Source organism: Chionomys nivalis, chromosome 1, assembly GCF_950005125.1.
Source record: "Chionomys nivalis chromosome 1, mChiNiv1.1, whole genome shotgun sequence".
Classification (NCBI taxonomy): Eukaryota; Metazoa; Chordata; class Mammalia; order Rodentia; family Cricetidae; genus Chionomys; species Chionomys nivalis.
This window is the reverse complement of record NC_080086.1, coordinates 54,217,872-54,237,935: the sequence shown is the minus strand read 5'-3', so window position 1 is coordinate 54,237,935 and position 20,064 is coordinate 54,217,872. Positions and strand designations below refer to the sequence as shown.

Sequence of the window (20,064 nt, the reverse complement as noted above, 5' to 3'; positions counted from 1 at the left end):
ACAGTATCTTTTTGGCCCGGCAGCAATATGATCTGATATACGGGAGAAATCCAGGACTCATGATTAAAGGGGCTTTAGTGATTTTTAAGAATCTCTCCAGGAGACATGAACATCCTTAAAAGGGCTGAAGATCAGATATTTCCTGCACGTGACACATTCGCAGAGCAAATCCCTGAACCTCGGGGTTAAAAGGGACCTTAAAGGCCCCCTTTCATAATCACTAGGGAAAAGAGGAAGTCGTTTTTGTAGATGATAGTGTTTAATTAACTCGGTTTTTCTAAGGGATGAAAAAGCCCTTGTCACAGCTACAGATCTGCCACACAGCATCCCTCACTTCCAAAATTGTTCCCTGGTGGGGATTTCTGTTACAATGTTGTAACTAATGGAACCGAGCAGATCGCATCTCAGACCGGAGAAGCAGCAAGCGTGCTGAAACTAATTTCATCAGACACTGAATGGTTTTTATTTTCTGTATGTGTTTGTTTGACATGAAATTATTTTCAGCAGTAATATGGCAGGGAGAATTCATTCACTCAGCAATCAATAATTGTTTTAAGTTCTCCGAATTCTGAACACAAAGCTATAAAAATGTGAGCTCTGCAAGGATTGTGTTTAAGATGTTCAGGAGGCCCTCTTACCTCTGTAAACCTGGAAAAACTAACCACTAGGGCTCCATAGTAACCCCTGGGAGGATGATGTAATACATTTTCAGTTCTTAGTACAGGGGGCAGGAGGGGTGACACACCACTGCAGTGCTAATCCTCAGGGGTGGAAGCAGATGTATCATTAAGTGTGGGCCAACCTGGGCTACATAATAAAGATCCTCAAGATGAAAAACAATCCAATATAGAAACACATGACTGATATTCAGTAAATGATAGTTATAGGTATTACTAACTGCTATAATTTGAGACAATGAAAAATTATTCAGATGTAGACTCTAGATTTTAAGTGTATATTTTTAATATATATATGTGTGTGTGTATATATATATATTAGTATGAGGAACGAAAGTAGACTATGTTGGACAAAGAAGGGGTCTAAAGGGAAGGAATGGGGAGAACAGAAAGGTAATAAAGAAAAGAATCAAATAATGTCTTTCATTCATGTGTAAAATTAAGGAACAATTAAGAAATGAAATTTGAATACATTTCAGGAAACTAACCAAAGTTATACTACTAAATGCACACATCAGTTTTATATTATTTCAGAAATATGTGCTGAGCAGGAAAAAGGAATTTTTATATTCATGTTTTTCTTCTTTTAATTTTATCTCCATTTTAAAAAATATCATAGAACAGCTAAATTGCACTGATAAAGCTCATTTTATGAAGTTTAACAGAGTTTAACTGTTTCTAAGTTTGAAGGTTTAAAATATCTTCCAATTTAAGCAAAGGAAAGGGGTAGTTTGAAACGGTCTCTGTCAATCATATAAAAGATATTAAAGAAATACAAGTTTATGGAAAAAAGTCAGAATTAGGGACTGCAGTTTGACTTAGGATGAGAAGAAGTATTTCTGAAGATGCCCGCATGATGGGGTGGTCCATCAAATAAGGCCATGCTGGATGATTAACCAGATTCACAGAGGAAAGGCAGATCAGCAACTTCATTCTGTCAAGAACGCCATGGTCCAAATGTTTTGCTATTATAAACATATCTAGGGATATTTCCATCTACATGGAGCCTTTCCCACAGCAGTCTGTGGCTCTTTAAAGCTTTTACTTAAAGGTGCTTCTTGAGTTTGAGAACTCTTTTCTGTCTGTCTGTCTATACATTTATCTAGGAAACATTAGTGCCCAGGATAAAGGGAAGCGGCTTTGGTAGTAGCTTTTAGGAAAGTAGGGCAGCACAAAGAGGGCAGAGAGCTTCCTGAGGGAAGGGAGGGAGCACAGGGCTGTAGAAGCAGGCTTAAATACTACAGGCTGACCCATTGCCACGTGGTCGTTATCACTACGCCTCTGTGAGAAGAAAATACATGGCAACATGCTCAGTGAAAGAATTGTTAGGAGAGTATTTTCCCCTCAGAGAGGAGGTCAGATGGTATCTGTTCAGTTCAGGGCCATGGTATAGAAATATGGGGCAGGCTTTACAAGAGAACATTGGTGTTGGCAATAAATGTGAATGAATTGTTTCTGGCTATACACCAGCTGAAGGGAACCACATGTTACAGGATTTCAATAAATACCAGCAAATCCTTATTTTTCTTTCACGTTATTAAAGTTTTACCATTTATTTTTGTTCCTTCACAACATGACATTGGTTTTCTTTGCTGTGGAAAATTTAGACTGTCTTATTTAATACGCTCACCTATTCATCAGCATGAATAAGTCCTTTTACACATGTCATAAAAAAACCCGCCCTTCTGTATGCCTGTTGTAGAGCAAGTACTGGTATTAGCGAGAAAAATAACTAGACAGTTGCGTTGTAAGGCTGAACCATGGGAAGAATTTTGTTTGTCTCATCATCTCATGCTGTCCTGTACATGGATAGAAGGCTTAGTGAACTTTGACCTCTGACGCCTTCTTAGCAAACCTGATGGAGGCATCATATTTGCATTGGTCTGTTCCACATGAATGTGACAAAATCGCCCCCGAAAATGTTCTTAAATTCATGATATAAAGGAGCAGGTATGATTTTTGTCTACATAACCCTGTCCAGTGATTTTGACTCAATGCACTGCCGAAGCAATATTGAAATCTAAGGGAAATGAGCTAAAGGAAGTGTGAAATGGGGTTGAAGAGATGACTCAGCAGTTAGGAGCACTGCTACTCTTCCAGAGGCCTGGGTTGACTTCCTATACCCAGCAGGCAACTCACAACCATCTGTAACTCTAGTTCCAGGGGATCTGATGCCCTCTTATGGCCCTCTTCGTGTACCGCATGTATGTGGTGTTACAGAGAAGCACACAAGCAAAATATCCACACACACTAAAAATAAATAAATAAATCTTTTAATTTAAAAAGTGTGGAAGAAGGAAAGTCTAAATTCAAGTGGCTGTTTGGGAGTGTATACCACATATATTTAAGATAGAAATCTAATCCCTATAGTTAACACAGGAAGCATGGAGAATTTTAATGTGTTCCTACTTCCCTACATTTTAATATTCATCTTCTGAGACATAAGTATTGCTTGGCTCCTTTACCACTATGATTTAAAATCATGGTAGCTGATTCCCTTTGGGGATGGGAGGCAAGATGGCTGAGTAGCCGGAGGCCCAGTATAGAATTTGAATAACCAGCCAAACAACAACAAAAAAAAATGGTTGCCATTTGCCATTTTAAGCATGTGTGTTTATTGTTGCTATTATTTGGGGGATTTACTTATTTTTATTTCATGCATATGAGTGTTGACCTGTTTGTACGTATGTGCACTGTGTGCATGACTGGTGCCCTTGAAGCTAGGAGAGAACCTTGCATCCCCTAGAGCTGGAGTTACAGACTCCGGTTGTGAGCCACTGTGTGGGTGTTGGGAGCTGAACCCCAGTTTTTCTGCAAGAGTAGGAAGTGCTCTTAGCCCTTGAGCCCTCTCTCCAGGCCCTTCTTTTTAGATCTTCAAATGGAACAAACCCAGGTGGATTTGTGAGGAACTAACACAATGAAAACCACAGCATAACAGATATTTGTTTTTCATTGTTTTATTAAGTATCATTATCAAAAACTGTTATATATGTGTGTATTCGTATATATGTGTGTGTGTGTGTGTGTGTGTGTGTGTGTGTGTATTCATTGCCAGTGTCTGCATATGACCATCCTTGATATAACCCCCAAAAGACAGTTTCATCTGAGGTTGGGCTTGTATAGCTCTTCCACAGCTTTTCAAACACATGAAAGGTAAACCACTGCCCATATCAACTGCACCTTTGGCTGCAAAGGAACGGGCTTGTCTTCATCATTACTCTTGATTTGTACTTTACAGCTCTGCTTCTACGCTTTTAGTTCTGCTTTTTTTTTCCCCCTTTTGTTAGGGCTTTGAAATTCTCAAAGGACGTAGGCTATCGGATAAACCTAATACTGAGTGGATAAACTGGCCTTTCTGGAAAGAATGCGTTAGTCATTCTAAAGAATACTCAACTCTTTGCCCCATTAACTGGCAAAAAAATAGCACAAGGTGCCTCATCTACAAAAAGTAGTGAGTCGAAATCCCTCAAACTCTGAGAGTAAGTCTCCCACATAGCAAGCTTCAGGCCAGGAAGAGCTACTTAGCAAGACCTTGTCACCGACAGAATGACACAAAAGTGTTTCATTCCTCATTTATTTTAACTATATGAGGTGAATTTGGACAGGATGATGACATCGTTATATTTGCATTGTAATGTATTATACTGTATTCTTGATGTGTCTCTCCTAGTCAGTCTTAGAAGATGGAAGTATACCTACTGTGCTTCAGAGAATATTAAAACCTACAGAAGAATACAGCATCAGAACAGGGTTATAAGGCAAAGTACCAAATACAGTTGTTTCCTGTTTTCCCGCAGCCTCCATAGTGATTGGGAAATGGTGGTGTGAGATGGAGCCCTGCCTAGAAGGAGAAGAATGTAAGACACTCCCTGACAATTCTGGATGGATGTGTGCCACAGGCAACAAAATTAAGACCACAAGAGTAAGTCCACTTCAAATACTGCATTCATGTCTCAGATTGTACCATTTGCTTTGCTCTTGCATTGGCAGCAGTCTGAAGGGCTTTGAGTGGGACAGGAGGGGAGATTTCCTTTATCAGGATGTATTCTGGATTGAGTGGGTTAGTGTCCACCAATGAATTGAAAGTTAGAACTTGACCTTTTTGCATGGTGTAGTTCTTTATGTTACAGAATCACAAATAAAGCAAGAAAGGAGGCATCAGTAGGGTGGTTACTTGGGGAATGTATCTTCCAACCACAGTGCTCAGAGTGATAAGTACATGGCTTGCTTCATTCATTCAGGTGGCATGCTGAAAAAGACTGTGTTTAAGGACAATCATGTTTAAAGGAATTTTAATGACATTTTAGAGAAATACAAAGAGATTTGTAAAATCATTAATTATTCCTGGTTTCTCTGGCTAAACCAGGAGCTTCCTAAAATGTTTGAAGTCTGTAGGTAACGTTGCCTCGTCCTTTAGAATCGGTGTTATACTCCTATACCAGGGTGGGGTGATATGGCTAGGCCAACCATTAATCATGTAGGGACTGAAATGTGTCTGGAATGTGAGACACCTAAGGGGGGAAGGTAAGTGGAGTTCTGGATGCTTAAGAGAGATTATTTATTCACAGTACAAATGCATGAAAATAATTTGACAGCTGGTATCATCCTATGCTATGTATTCCCTGTCAACATATCAGCCCTGGAGAGTATGTATGTGCCTGTATGTTTGTTTGAGTACCTGTAATTGGGTTCGTGTGCTTTCATTTCTTGTCATTTAAAAGTGATCTTTACCAGTTCGAAGTCCACATGATAAACTTTACTCTAACAAAAGGTTATTCAATTTTTTAATTTTAGTTACAACATAATGAACCTTCATATGATCCTTCTTCTCAATATCATACTGTCAATTAGTAAAATTACAGCTTCTCAATATCATACTGTCAATTTAAAGCTGTGTGGTACAGAAATCAGCAATAAAGTTACATAATACTATATGAAACATTCAAGTTCTCACATACAAAACAAAGGAGCATCAAGTCTAGCTACTCATGTGATTATAGTGGCCAACAAATGGCCATAATTCCTTGACTTATGGTCAAGAGGGATTTCTGAACAACCTCAGCTTATTAATATGAATCCTCGAGTCTCTGAATAATTCAGCACAGGTTTTTGCCTCACATTTCAATTAAACACTTACATAAGAAAGCGTCAAGAAATGAGGCTGGCTCAGGTTACTTATACTCAAAAAAATTGTTTTAATTAGCTGATGGAGGAGGCCAATTTTGGCTCTGGTTATGTTTTCTCTGAAACATACCTGGACAAACTAGAACACTTGAAGCTACTCTGATTTTTAGTTAGAGTCCAATCAATTATGTTTGGAACAAATCATTTAAGTGTCTTATGCTAAGGCTCAGTCTTTCTTCAAATGGTGACTGATGTCCTATATGGAAGGCACCCCATTGCTAAGAATCCAAAACTCATTAATGAAAATTAATCCAACTCAAATTATTTTAGTATTTAAGTATAGAAAATTTCATGAATACCAATTCAGAAACTCTTTGGAAAATAGACTTTGTACTAAAAGTAAGAATGAAACAAACTAAAAAATGAAAATATCCAGAAATAGTTTATGATACTTTTTTGAGAACTGTTCAACTTATATCCAAATTCTACCTCTATTTTAACCATCTGGCCGGCATGTTGTAATGCACCTCCAAACCCTTTCCACTTTGAAGGAGGCTTGTGCAGAACCTGGTCATTGTAATTGAGGTTATAGCAGCTGTTTGCTCTACCTTGGGTGCACAGAGATTGACCCAGGCAAATGAAGGTATGAGAGAAATAAACCATGGCTGATACTGCTTTGAAAGTTGAGGGTGTATGTGTTCTCACACACCTGAGAATTCTCTCAAGGCTACTTTCAGAGTGGGCAAAGAGGACACTGGATAAGGTTGTGCTTTATAAACACTGAGAGGAGCAGACATTGCTCTCACCTTTTCTCTGCTAGATTCCTAAGAACTCCCAGATTGGGAGAAAAGACTCTTTTGAGCAGGAAACACAGCCATTGAGCCCAGACATTCATTCATCCAGGAACCCACATTCAGAGCAGGTGGTAGACTAACACCACCTCTTAGATAAGATATCCCCAAAACAGGGTCTATAGTAATTTTTCACACACTTCCGTGTACTTTTCCTATGAGATTACATGTAGGCCTACCCATTTCAAATATTGACTCTAGCAATTTGATTTTAAAAGTAGTTTAATTCACAGAGGGACTTCAATCATTACGAGCTCAATTTTTATTGTTATCTAAGAGGTAAGAAACATAAAAGAAACTACTCATTTTCTTCTTATATGTAAGATTGGTTTAAAATGAACACTGCCCACTATTTTAAAAATGAAAAAGTTAAAAGATATTCTAAACTCTTAACCTTTAAAATTACAAGTGAACATTTCTTTTCTCTTTTTTTGTAGTTTAAACTTATTTAGATTTATTTGTTTGTATGTGTATGAGTAATTTGCCTGCATGTATCTCTGTGCACCATGTGTGTGCCTGGTACCCACGGAGACCAGAAGAGGTTATTAGGTCCCCTGAAACTGGAGTTACAAAGGGTTGTAGGCCACAATGTGAGTGCTGAGGGAAAACTCGGATTCTCTGTAAATGCAGCCAATACTCTTAACTTCTGAGCCATCTCTCCATCTCCAGGTACAGGTTTTAAATGTCCTTTTTTGGAGGTTAATTGAACACATCTCTCTACACAAAAAGAAGAATTTAATGGGGAAAGAAGCCTTGCTTTTTAGTTCACTATTATTCTTAGCACTCAATAAATTATCAAATACTATTTTAAAACTGAACACAGAGAAATTGTGTTTCTCTAGATAGTGACAATGTGTTCACTAATTTGAAAGAACCACAGTTGATAGCCTCACCATTAGTCCCTGTAAGCAGCTCAGGAACCTGAAAATGCAACTTACCTTTCCAAAGCAACTGTAAGGGTCTGAACCAAGCTTCAGGGAGCGCTGAACTGAGCTCCCAAGGTCCAGTTGAAGAGTAAAAGGAATAAGAATATGAGCAAAGAGGTTAAGACCATGAAGGGTTCATCCACTGAAACAGTTTACCTGAGCTAATGGGAGCTCACCAACTCCAGCTGGACTGGGAAGGAACAAGCAAAGGATCAGACTGGTCCCTCGAAATGTGGTTTACAGTTGCATGGTTGGGGCAGGCTGAGATGCCACTGGCAGTGGCACTGGGATTTATCTCTACTGCATGTACTGGCTTTTGGGATCCTATTCTCTTTGGATGTATACCTTGCTCAGCCTAGATATAGTAGGGAGGGTCTTGGACCATCCACAGGCTAGGTGCCTTGCCCTCTCTTGGGATTGGATGGGAGTGAGATGGGAGGATGTGTGTAGGGAATGGGAGGAGGAGAGGGAGTGGGAATTTGAATTGGTATTTTTTTAAATCTAATAAATTAAAAAAATAAACTCTAAGAATAAACCCTTTAATGGTCCCATACGTAACAACTTTAAGGGAAGTGAGCATTTCTTTCGAGCTGTTAGTTTAAATACTAACTCTAGGGCCAAGGAGATGGGGTAGTTGTTAAAACAATTGCTGGCAAGTATAAAGAACTAAAACCAGACTGCCATGCCCCACATTAAAAGCTACGATAACACATGTTTATATCCTGCTGGCCAATTATTCTTGCCAAATCTATAAGCTCTGGGTTAAATGAATGACCCTGTCTCAGAAAACACAGCACAGGGTCCTAGATGAAGACATGAACCTCTGGTGAGCTCCATGTACATGTGTATACACACACACACACACACAACACAACACACACAGAGAAAATATGTATGCACACATAACCAAAGATAAATAAATAAAACAATTTCTATGGTAAAGGTCTTTGCCAAAAAGTTCCTAGACACTTGATTCTTTTCCCTGGGAAATCAAAAACCACTAAAACCTTCCAGGAAAAGGGGGACTCAGAAAGTCTCTGTAATACTGACAAAATGTTTCACTGTGTGATGTACTTTAAATATTTCCAGTGTTCATTTTTAAAGGAGGGCTGGAGAGTAGAAATCACATGTATCACCTAAACCAGAATGAACAGGCTAAGGTAGCAAGCCACAGCGCAAATGACTCATGGTAATCGTGAGTATTAGAGACAGTATAAACTAAGGAGGAAGAGAAGATAGATGGAACAAGGCAAATCATTTTCTACCAAGGAATTTGGAGAGATAAACCTTAGAAAGACAGCAGATCCCTGGGAGTCACCATATAGGAATGAAGTATTCATGTTTGGGAATTGTTCAAAGATTCAGTGAAGTAGAATAGCATTAGTATCACACTCCTTTAGGGAGAAGCAAAGTGTCATAGCCACACATTAACTTTCCTCACCTTGAGCATTGCTTGAGTTATTTGATTAAATTGTTTTATTGTTATATAATAGCAAAACTAAACTAAATGTTGCCTAAAATCTTTTTCTGTGTTTCCAGATATTTCTTAGCACTTCTTTTATTTAAAATAATGTGTCAAATAAAGACTTGGAATTTTGGTGAGGCTGTACTCATGCTCAGTATCACAGAAACCTTATATCGGAGGCACAATAGCTTGATTTAGAGCAGCAGAATTTCCCACAGAGGAAATGAGCTATTTGGAGCATATATATGTTAGTGTATATATACACATACACACCTGGAAATGGGATGTCGAGTGCTTTGAAGATACTTAAGATAAAGGGATGAAATTCAGAGAAAATTGTAGTCAATTGGAAAGAAAAACAAAAGGATGAAGATTGTAGAACGTAGACTGATTGATTTCTTTGGGAAGAATCGATCAACTGTGGGTTTTCTTCAAACCAGTGGGGAAAAACAATAATTAGTGTGTCTTGTAAACTCAAGGGTTTTTTTCTACTTAAGTAAGGAGATATTGAACCTTAAATTACACAACAAAGAATAATAGTCATTTTGTAAAGTCACTGCTTTTGTGAGTGGCCAACACACTCCATGGTCCTCTGTTGATGGTCTCTTGGCCTCCTTCAGATGATGACTTTGAATTTGACAGTTTTTGTCCATCCTAATTACCCCAACAATTCTTTTATATTTAAGGAAGAGAGGAATATCAGTTTTGACACATTATAGCTTTTTCACTAAAATTCTACCAGGTCTAAAATGTTTTGAGAGACTCTGACATTACACTTCTGATTTCCATTCAATTTCCAATTGAAATACAGAAAGGGAGGGAGAGGAGAATACCAACCTCCAAGGAAGTAATATCAAATTACTGTCAAGATTAGAAAGCAAAATTGGGAGGGAAAGGAGGAGCTTTAAACATGGAGTTGGCTGAAAGGGTCAGAAAAATGTGTGAAGGGAAGATAAACTACTTCACACAGTGCCATTTCCCCATGAAATGATCAACACAATCATTAGTTTAGTCAGGAAGTACAGGTAAGCCTCTGGTGTCTAATTTTAATGTGTTAATGTCCCCAGGATTTGTTGGCAACATGACAGAGTCTCCCAATCTTCTGTGTTGGGGTATGGAGGAAAGACAGAGTTGGAAAAAAAAAAGGCAGTTTCAATTCAGTTTGGTGAATGTTACTTTATCTTATTTATAATGTTACTTTATATCCTTTTTGCAGTGGACAAGAAGACACTGTCAACCAAAAGTTATGTCCACCATTGGAATAAAGGAAATAGTGCTTTTTAAAAAAATCTCCATTATTGTAAAAAGAGAATTCAAGATAAATTTATGAAAAATTCCCATGCAATTCTGTACCTGGACCAAGCAATATTTGAGTGCGAATTTTTAATATTGCTCTACCTAACTCTGAAAGACATGAATTCATTTGTACTCCTGGATTCAGAAAGATCATTTTCCAAAACTATCACGAGTTAAGAGGACTTGGAATGTACCTCTGTGATACCCTGGTGTGCACAAGACCACGGGTTTGGTCCTAATATCACAAGACACTGAGATGATAAAGAACAATAATTTATTTCCTTCAGCTGGCTTCTCCCTGATAGAGTCCTTGTTCATGTTCTTAGCCAGTGGTTCCTCGAGCATGCATATGTCCTTAACATTTGAATCTTTGGGTCCATACTGAGATGGACTAAGTGGCATGTATAGATGTATAGGCATGTTCTTGATTCCCAGTTAACACTCATCATTGGTTGCTACAGTTCCTCATCTTACAAAGGTCTTCCTCTGTTCCTCCACATGCACGGACTAATCCACATGCACGAACAGCTACACAAGGCCATGAGGTGACGAGTTCAAATGCTCATCATAGGAGCAGAGGTTGATTACATAATTTACGTGCCCAATGCAACAAGAAAATGCAAGATCCTCATTAAAAATGTATTGGTAAATTCTACACAGCAGTAGCGAGGAAATAAACCACCTGTGGGACCCTTATTAGTCCAGAACCCATGGAATTGGATAGCGGTTGTATAGCCATGAAGCCAGCTCTGGGTAGTCATTTCTCTAAGAATCTTTCTTCTTGGTTTTGACACAAAGGATCTGAATGGATTTATGGAAATATGGAGCGTCTGTTCACATATTTTAGGTATCAATGGAAACCACCTAAATGAACACAATGAAATTAAAGACATCCTCATGTTCTGCATGTGCACATTTCTTTTGTCTTCATTTCTTTTATTACTGAAATATCTTTCTTTCTTTCTTTGATTTCAGATTCACCCAAGAACCTAACAGAAGCATTCATTGTACAAATAGGGAAAACAACCTGTGGAAAATACATTGCGAGGATTTAAAATAGCTTACATACTTGCAAGCCAAATGGAACTCTTATTTGCACTTTGACTGGTTACCAGATAATCAGAGTGCATTTGCTTTGTGAAACAGAGTACTCCATAAGAAGACTCGGGATTTTTCTGGCAGCATCATGGGAAAAAGACTTTAAAAAAATCAAAACAAACAAGTTTTCTCAGTGAGGTTTGGAGGATCATGAAGAACGATCAACCATCTTCTAACTTGGAACTACCATTACTTTGTACCATTTGAAATATATGTATATATAATATTTTGAAATATTATATATTCTCTTCAAGAAATGAACAGTACCATAGTGCGAGGTGGCTGGTGTATCCCTTTTGGTTTTGGATGTTTGGTCGGTTTTGTTTTGTTTGCCATTTCTTTTTCTCTTGGTGAGGAAGATACATGCCCGTGTGAGAATCTAACATGGCGCTCTCCCTGGAAGGCCAGCTGCAAGCGGACTCCTGGAATCTGAGGCATCCTGACAACACTGAGTCAAGAGCTTCCCTTTGCTTCTACCTGGTGACCCAAGGAAGCTCATCGTCTTGTTTTATTGCTTTCTACCTGTGCAATATTAGCATGCAAGCTTGGCTTACATAATCATACTTTATATTCGATTGATATATAATAACCGTTCTAACCTCTTCCAGGAAAATATTTTTAGAACTACTAGCTTTTCCACAGATAGGCAAATGAGGATTCTTGAGGGAGCTGCTCCACCACGCTTTTAAGACTCTGGCAGGATGTAGATCCCTATATTAATAAATCCTGTAAATACAATGTCTTAGGGCTTTGTATAGCTGTCCTAGATTGCAGAAGTGTCCTCTGATTAAATACAAAGTCTGGCATTGCTAACCACGTCATACTATAGTGACGCGTCTTATCAAGGCTCCTCTTTCTATGTTTGATTTGCTTTTTCCTAGAGTATTCGCATCTCCTCTGGTGAGATAGGAAGGCTATGAAAGCAATTAGGTTTCCCTGTGATCTATGTGACCAAATGTTGGACAGCCCTATTAAAGTGGTAAATAACTTCTTTCTTAACCCACTTGTCCTCTGTGTCTGCCATTTAGTTTTACAGACTCTGCTTCAACCAAATCACAAGAAGACCCTGTTCATATTTGTAGTTAGCTAGAAGGTCTTTGAAACTATGGAGGCTACTATTGCCAACAATAAAATATTTTGAAACCTAGAAATTGATGAACATGATTGTAGTGATAAATCCAATGACAACTGGGTCACTTCCATGTGGGTCACGCTGATAATTACATGGGGCTCACCCCCACCACAAAGTCATTTCCCCTGTCTTTTTGGAGTTACTGAACTAAGAGTAAACATCTTCCTGCTTAAGATCTGCTTTTCCTGGGGGAAGTTTTAATGGAACTTTACCCTCCTGTTACCGTGTCATCCCTGAAGTGCAAGTGTTGTGTTCTGTTTTCTCCAAAACTTAATCTCTGGCCTCTGTGTTGTTGGAGACTCTTCCTAAATCAACAGCACTGCGGCCCCTGACTCTGGACTCTCTAGTATCAAACCTTAAGTAAAACTCAAGACACCCCTTTAACTCTACCTAAACAGCCTGAAGTTTGATTGAATGTGTGAACTTCTAACCAGAAAATTTGATTCTGTATCTTGAAGGCCTGTAAAAAAACATCTGGAGAAAGAAATAGAAATCTTGACTGTAAAATTGAGACTTCCAAACAGTGTGGATTCTTGCTAAAAAGGGAATATAAAATTCATTCCAGTACCCAGGTGTGTTTGCAAATGATAGCTACCCACTACTTGAGATCCCAGTACTTGAGATATGGAAAGAGGAGGGCTGTGAGGAGTTCCAAGTCTGCCTGGGATACACAGCGAGACCCCTGCCCCAAAACAACAAAAACCTTCATTCCAGCAGTCCTTTCTGGGTTTTACAGTGAAGATTCAAGTGGCAAGCAATATCTTTTAGAGAGAGAGAGATTACTTCTTATCTGTCATCTTCAGATTAAAACCATAAAGAAAAGATAAATTATATTAAAACCATAAACCCTAATAATTATATAGTTAAGAAAAAACTTAAAGTTAAAGTAGAAATGTTTGACAGAGAATTTAACAGTGCCTCGAACACACCTAAAGACAGTGTGGGACATCACTTTGCTAAATAGGATCGAAATGGGAGCCTACAAAAATTCACTTCTAGACGAATTTACCATCACCATATTGTCACATCTTCAGTTTTTCAGGAAACACAGAAGTCTAGAGTTTTACATAAAATCCCTAACATTCCTAAAACTAAATGAGCCAACTTCACTTAAATGGCAGCAAATGTTGTTTTTGTGTCACGTTCTCTGAAGGGTGGACTGAGCTATGACATTAGTGTCCCCTAGAGTCTTCTACTAATTTTGATCCCAGATGAAAGACCAATGAGAAAGAAGCAGACTCCTCTATTATGCAAAACCTCTCATTGTAAGACAATTCTGGAACACACACACGAGAGAGAGAGAGAGAGAGAGAGAGAGAGAGAGAGAGAGAGAGAGAGAGAGAGAGAGATCAGTATGTGGGCACCAGAAGCTCTAACCCAATGTTAGACCTAGCCTAGAGGGTTACGTCTGTTAGCTCACTGACACCCATAAATTCAGACAGTAACATCCCTTGAAGAGACCTAGAGAAATAAATCACATCAGAATCAGGCAGCCATCCAATAAGACAGTGCAAATATTTGTAAATGTCAAATGCAATTTAGATTCGTCCAAGCCCCTTACACAAATGTGTGAACCATCAAATTGTGTTTAAATTTAACTTGTTCAAATTTGGGGAATTCAGTCGCTACCATCTGCCTACTGAGCCTACACATTTGTGGTGCACAAAATTTTATCACATGCATATGATAATAAAGGGATTAGTGTGTATGACTAATATCAATTTTAAGCTTGTGCTCCGCATACCATGAATAATCAGTAACATTGTTGATACACACACACACACACACACACACACTACGCTTCAACCAGACTTCTGTTCTTGATAAAAGAACAAATGAAGCTTGTTCAAAGATTTTTGAAGTGAGCCCAGTTCATTTGTTGACGTTTTGGGTGCTTGGATTTACCTATCCATTGGTTCCACAAGCACATTGAGAAGTTGACTACTCAGCATTGTCTAGCACCGCGTAACGAGTGGTTTCACCAACACACAGCCAACATCTCTTTTCGATTAAATCATGTAGCTTTCACAAAGCAATGTCATGATTTTATGGTGTGGTATATTATGCCACTTTGCTATTGTCACAGATACAGTAAGTTATGGAGGGCGTAAATATTGTTTATAGGAGGAAAATCACCCATTCCTCACGTACATGGAGTTTCTCTACTAACTAAGCTTGGCAGTTCCATTTCACTTGTTTTTTTTTTTTTTGTTTGTTTTGTTTTTTTTTTTTTTTTTTTTTTTTTTTGGTTTTTCGAGACAGGGTTTCTCTGTGGCTTTGGAGCCTGTCCTGGAACTAGCTCTTGTAGACCAGGCTGGTCTCGAACTCACAGAGATCCACCTGCCTCTGCCTCTCAAGGCAGTTCCATTTCAAAAGCTCTTAAAGTCTATGTGACACAGGGACGTGTCATGTCTTTTTGAGTGAGTTATTATCTTCTAAACAGGAGGGCTTATGTTTAGTAAAAGTTAAGACTGAAGCCATCTCCACATATTTTATAAATACAAGAAGACATGATGAAAGGCAGAATTAGGAACAGGAGTATTTGGGACAAGTGGCATGGGGGATGGAAGCTAATTTCCTAGAACTCACAGGCGTTATGTCAAAATGATGAAAAGAAATAAAGTTTAAACTCCAAAGTAAATTAAAGAGGCCAAGAATCAATCTCTCTGTCTGTCTGTCTGTCTGTCTGTCTGTCTCTGTCTCTCTCTGTCTCTCTCTCTCTGTCTGTCACTCTCTCTCTCTCTCTCTCTGGCTCTCTCTCTCTCCCCCTCTCTCCCTTTTCCTGACTCCCCCTCTCATTCTCTCTCTTTCTCCCTCTCTCTCCCTCCCTTCTCTCACATACTAAATAACCTATAACAGATTCTGTGATTTTAAATTTATTAGTCTGGGGCTTCCATCATTGACTGTTATGGAATCCTTACATTATTGGCTTAGAGCTGGTTCCCATTTGTTTATTATTTTTATTTCAGTGAGTTTGCTTCATTTAAAAATATATTGAGCTATTTATATGCCTCTCAGAAAACAAAGGTGTTTGCTTCCAGGCCTGATGAGCAAAGTTCAGAGCCCTTGCGGTAGAAAATAAACTCTGACAAGTTGCCCTCTGGCTGCTACACACACTCCATGGCAGTGAGCATGTCCTCTCTCTCTCTCTCTCTCTCTCTCTCTCTCTCTCTCTCTCTCTCTCTCATACACACACACACACAGTGGATTCAACCTATTCTTTTTTCCTTTTTTTAAAATTTAACTTCTATACACTCCTACTTTGGAGTAATCAAACTAGTAGAAAGGGAAAATTGGGGGACTGGGAGAAGACACTGCCAGCTTAAGATATTCACATGACTTGAAAACTTGTGTATTTACTCAAAATAATATAGGCCAGTGAAAATGTCCCCCCATAAGTTTCTATGCTGTGCATACAACCTCCCACATTTAAAATGAGTATGTGTCTCCCTCCCTTTCATAAAAGAACCTCTCCATTCACACCCGGACTATACATGAACACTTACTTTGTTTGGTTTTTGACCTGGACTTTGTCAGTGTCAGTGGGGCCAGACTGAGAAAACTTGAAGGCCTCTCTCTCTCTCCTGTCCTACACATGTCACTGAAGGCCTCTCTCTTTCTCTCTCTCTCCCTCTCTCCTGTCCTACACATGTCACTGAAGGCCTCTCTCTTTCTCTCTCTCTCCCTCTCTCCTGTCCTACACATGTCACTGAAGGCCTCTCTCTTTCTCTCTCTCTCCCTCTCTCCTGTCCTACACATGTCACTGAAGCCCCCCCTCTTTCTCTCTCTCTCTCTCTCTCTCTCTCTCTCTCTCTCTCTCTCTCTCTCTCTCTCCTGTCCTACACATGTCACTGAAGGCCTCTCTCTCTCTCTCTCCTGTCCTACACATTGTCACTGAAGGCCTCTCTCTCTCTCTCTCTCTCTCTCTCTCTCTCTCTCTCTCTCCTGTCCTACACATGTCACTGAAGGGCTCTCTCTCTCTCTCTCTCTCTCTCTCTCTCTCTCTCTCCTGTCCTACACATGTCACTGAAGGGCTCTCTCTCTCTCTCCCTTGTCCTATACGTGTCACTGAAGTCTACTCTTCCATCCTATACATGTCACTTACACATATTTCTTTCTTTGCTTTCACCCACAACCTGGAAAAGCATGTGCACTTTCTGCTTGCTTTCATAGTATAAGATGGATATTACTACACAAAATTTGAAGATTATAGGAGGACTAAGGCTGAAAGAAGCAGACACATTTTACACAAGCAAAGTGTTATGAGTAATTAGCCTTTCATGAATAACACTGCCAGTGAGTAATACCAGTGGTATTCTATGACGTCATCATTCTAGAAGTTCTGTGTCACTGGTCCCCATTCAAGATAAACACTAAAAACAAAGTCACAATGTTACTCTTTCACACTCTTTTTCCACAATGTTCAAAGACTGGACAGATCCATTGTCTAGAATTTTCTGATCACTAATACCACAACTACTATTTTTCAGCCGCTAGAAAATGCCAGTTGTACGCTACTCTTGAACCAGGTCAATAATACAAGTAAGCACCTGATGGCAAAGGCATGGCTAGTGCCAGAATAAACATGAATGTAATTCAATGATGGCATGAGCCATTTGATATGCAAGAGGATGACCAACAAACACAAAATGTCACGACACCTTCTCCACACATAGCTATCAACTCATTCAGGCTAACTGACCAAGAAAATTTATATAACACTCTTTATTACTCCAGCAGTAGGACCTCAGGGTTTTTTTTATATGCACCTGTTAAAGATCATGTATATTCATTCAGTCATGTAGTCAGTCAAGAAACAACCACTTATTGGGTTTTGACACTAAGTGACCACAGTAGTAGATATTGAGAATGACATTAAATGTTCTATGTATGACAAAAAGCAATCTAATAACCAAGAATTATACATAACTCAAGAAGTTCCAAAGGCACCCAGAAAGTAAATGATGGGACGGTAATGCTTGCTTTAAGTAGAATACTCACAGAAAGTCTTAAGGGGATGGCACTTAGTTTGAGAATAGAAGCATAGCAGGAAGTGAGAGAGTTGAAAGGAGGGATAATGAAGAGGATATATGTAGATTCCAGGGAGCCATGGTCTGTGCAAATGCCATAGTCAAGGAAGAACTGGATGTATCTGCAAAAATGAAAGCACCTCTGGAGCTATATGACATTGGGAAAGGAGCTTGAAGTCACATCATGTAGCACGTACACACAATTAAGATGTGTGGTTCTTTCTGAATTGTAGCAGGAAGTCATTATAAAGGGAGCTTAGAAGCTGGGAGCCACCCAATCTGATTTACATCTATAACATGTGCCATTGCTGTGCAGTCATAATCTCCACTTACATCCTTGTTGATGCAGAAAAATAAAAACTAGGTATGGTACAGGGAATTAGGAAAGCAATCATTGATCACTAACACATGAGACTAGAGAATAAAACTCCCAACCTCCTCCCTTCCAAGTAGGAGAAACTGAAGCATATTCTGTGTTCAAGCTCTGTGAAAAAAGACCCTACAATTTGAAGATGGCCTCCATTTGAGCTGTCTAGTTGAGAAATTGTTGGCACATGTGGCTCTCAAGTTATTGAATGAGGTAATCATAGTGTAACTTACTTCTGCTTAGAATCGTCATTGACTTAAAATTGAGTTTCATTTTGACCTGACTGGCTCCTAAATACCAAGTAGATCACACGTGACCAGACCAATATTCTGCTCATAAGCAAGCTTAACTGGTTTACCTTTGGTTTCTGACCTATTTCTTTGTTCGCTTACCAATGTATCTCAAGTTTATCACTCAGACTCCTTACCCCAAAATCTTTGTTTCAAGAACTTCCTATGGATAGCCCCAAAAATTGTTTTATGAGAGCCAAATGAAGATGAGATTGAAGAGCACACAAATGGAACTGAGGTAATAAGTGTTTAGTTATGTACAGGGAATATTCACCTCATCCGAGGCCAGAGCAATGAATGTCACTGCTCCTTTTGAGAAGGAGTGGATACCTTTGAGTTTGATCTCAGTTATTGCAATCAATTGCTAAGGCCATGTAGGTAACAAAGTTTAAGTGGGGCCGTTATAGTGAACGCTCCGGCTGTAAAGTGCTTGTTTTACATGCACTAGGACCTGATTTCAGTTTCAGCCTGGGACAGTATCAAGACCCTACCTTGGGAAAAATAAAAAGTAAACATGGCATCTGTGTAAGTTCATTTGGGTCCTGACCTCAGAGTCACCTAAAACCCTGGGATTGGCTCACAGATTGGCACCCTAGGCAGCAACAGCCAGGATTAAGAGTGGGATTATGGCAAGTCATCTTAAGAGCTGGTTTGGAATTTTTAAAGACATGGACAAATGCTTCTTCAAGTCATCAAGAAAGACTGTGTGAGTGACAGACAGTACCTCTAAGAATCAAGTCAGGAGGTTCTTTTCTCCCAGTGGCATTCTTTCCAGAAATATGAAGAGCAAACCCCCAAAAGCTTTCTGTATCTCAGCTCAAAACAAGAAAAACAAGGAAAGGGCAAACATCTGCCAGAATCTGGTCTTGTGTGGGCAACGGGAACTTAGGTTTCTCTCAAGTGACTGCTCTTCCTGTCTTCTGTGTCAATAAAAATTATCTTCAGGCAAAAACACCTGGAAGGAATACTGGAAAGAAAGAAATACACCCAGGATAGGGAAGGAGAGTTGTAAGACTGGAAACAGTCCTCCTCTGTCACTCAACCACCCCACCCGGGTACAGTGCTGAGGGAAGGGGGTCAGGCATGCTCTGTTCTTACCTGTGTACAAAGATTTCCACCAGAGCTGAACCCAAGCTGGGAATGTGGAGTTGAGGCGTGGTACATGTAGCCGCTTCCACAGCCAGAAAGAGAGAGTATCCTGCGTATCACTGGTTGTGGGAGGGAAATTATACTCTGTATTCTTCATGCCAAAGGAAAGAATTTACCCAAATATTATCACACCAGTGTATGGAAAACTCTGAGCTTGCTTGGAGAGGTGCCAAAAATTAAAATTAATTAATAGAGCTATTGTTGTCAAAAGACATAGGTCCTAAACCTAAAATACAGAGACTCAGAAATCAACCCAGGGCAAAAATCTAGAGTGGATTGTGAGTAATTAGGGAGATAGCAATCTATAATTTGGTTCCATTAAAAGAAAATCACATATGATACTATTTTCACTGGTCTTGTTTGAAACTAGTCTAAAGTATTAAAAGAAAATGATGAACCCAATTCTAGACTTAGTGAGACATAACCCTAGATCCAGGATTTCCAAATTCTGTATGGCTCTTACACTAGATTTTTCCTTTTTTAAAAAATAAAGTTTTATTCTACCATAGTCTCTTGTTAACAAATTGGCCTTTGTATTACAGCAGCAACTGAAAAGTTGTGACAGCTCTGAGAGCCTGGAACACTTACTGTATGATCCAGCATAAGGAAAGATTTTAGACAACTGGTTTACGTGGAGAGGACTGAGTGATAGAGACAAA

At 39.1% G+C, this 20,064-nt stretch overlaps 1 protein-coding gene across 2 annotated transcripts in view; it reads left to right on the top strand.

Moving 5' to 3' along the window:
• Positions 1 to 13,414, top strand: part of Tafa1 (TAFA chemokine like family member 1) — a 519,205-nt gene extending 505,791 nt beyond the window's left edge. For both annotated transcript variants that reach the window (XM_057793134.1, XM_057793125.1), the window contains exons 4-5: positions 4,475 to 4,599; positions 11,315 to 13,414. In XM_057793134.1, the coding sequence (XP_057649117.1) occupies positions 4,475 to 4,599; positions 11,315 to 11,332 (143 nt within the window). In that variant the 3' untranslated portion in view covers positions 11,333 to 13,414. The remainder of the gene's footprint in view (positions 1 to 4,474; positions 4,600 to 11,314) is intronic.
• The last annotated feature ends 6,650 nt before the right edge of the window (positions 13,415 to 20,064 follow it).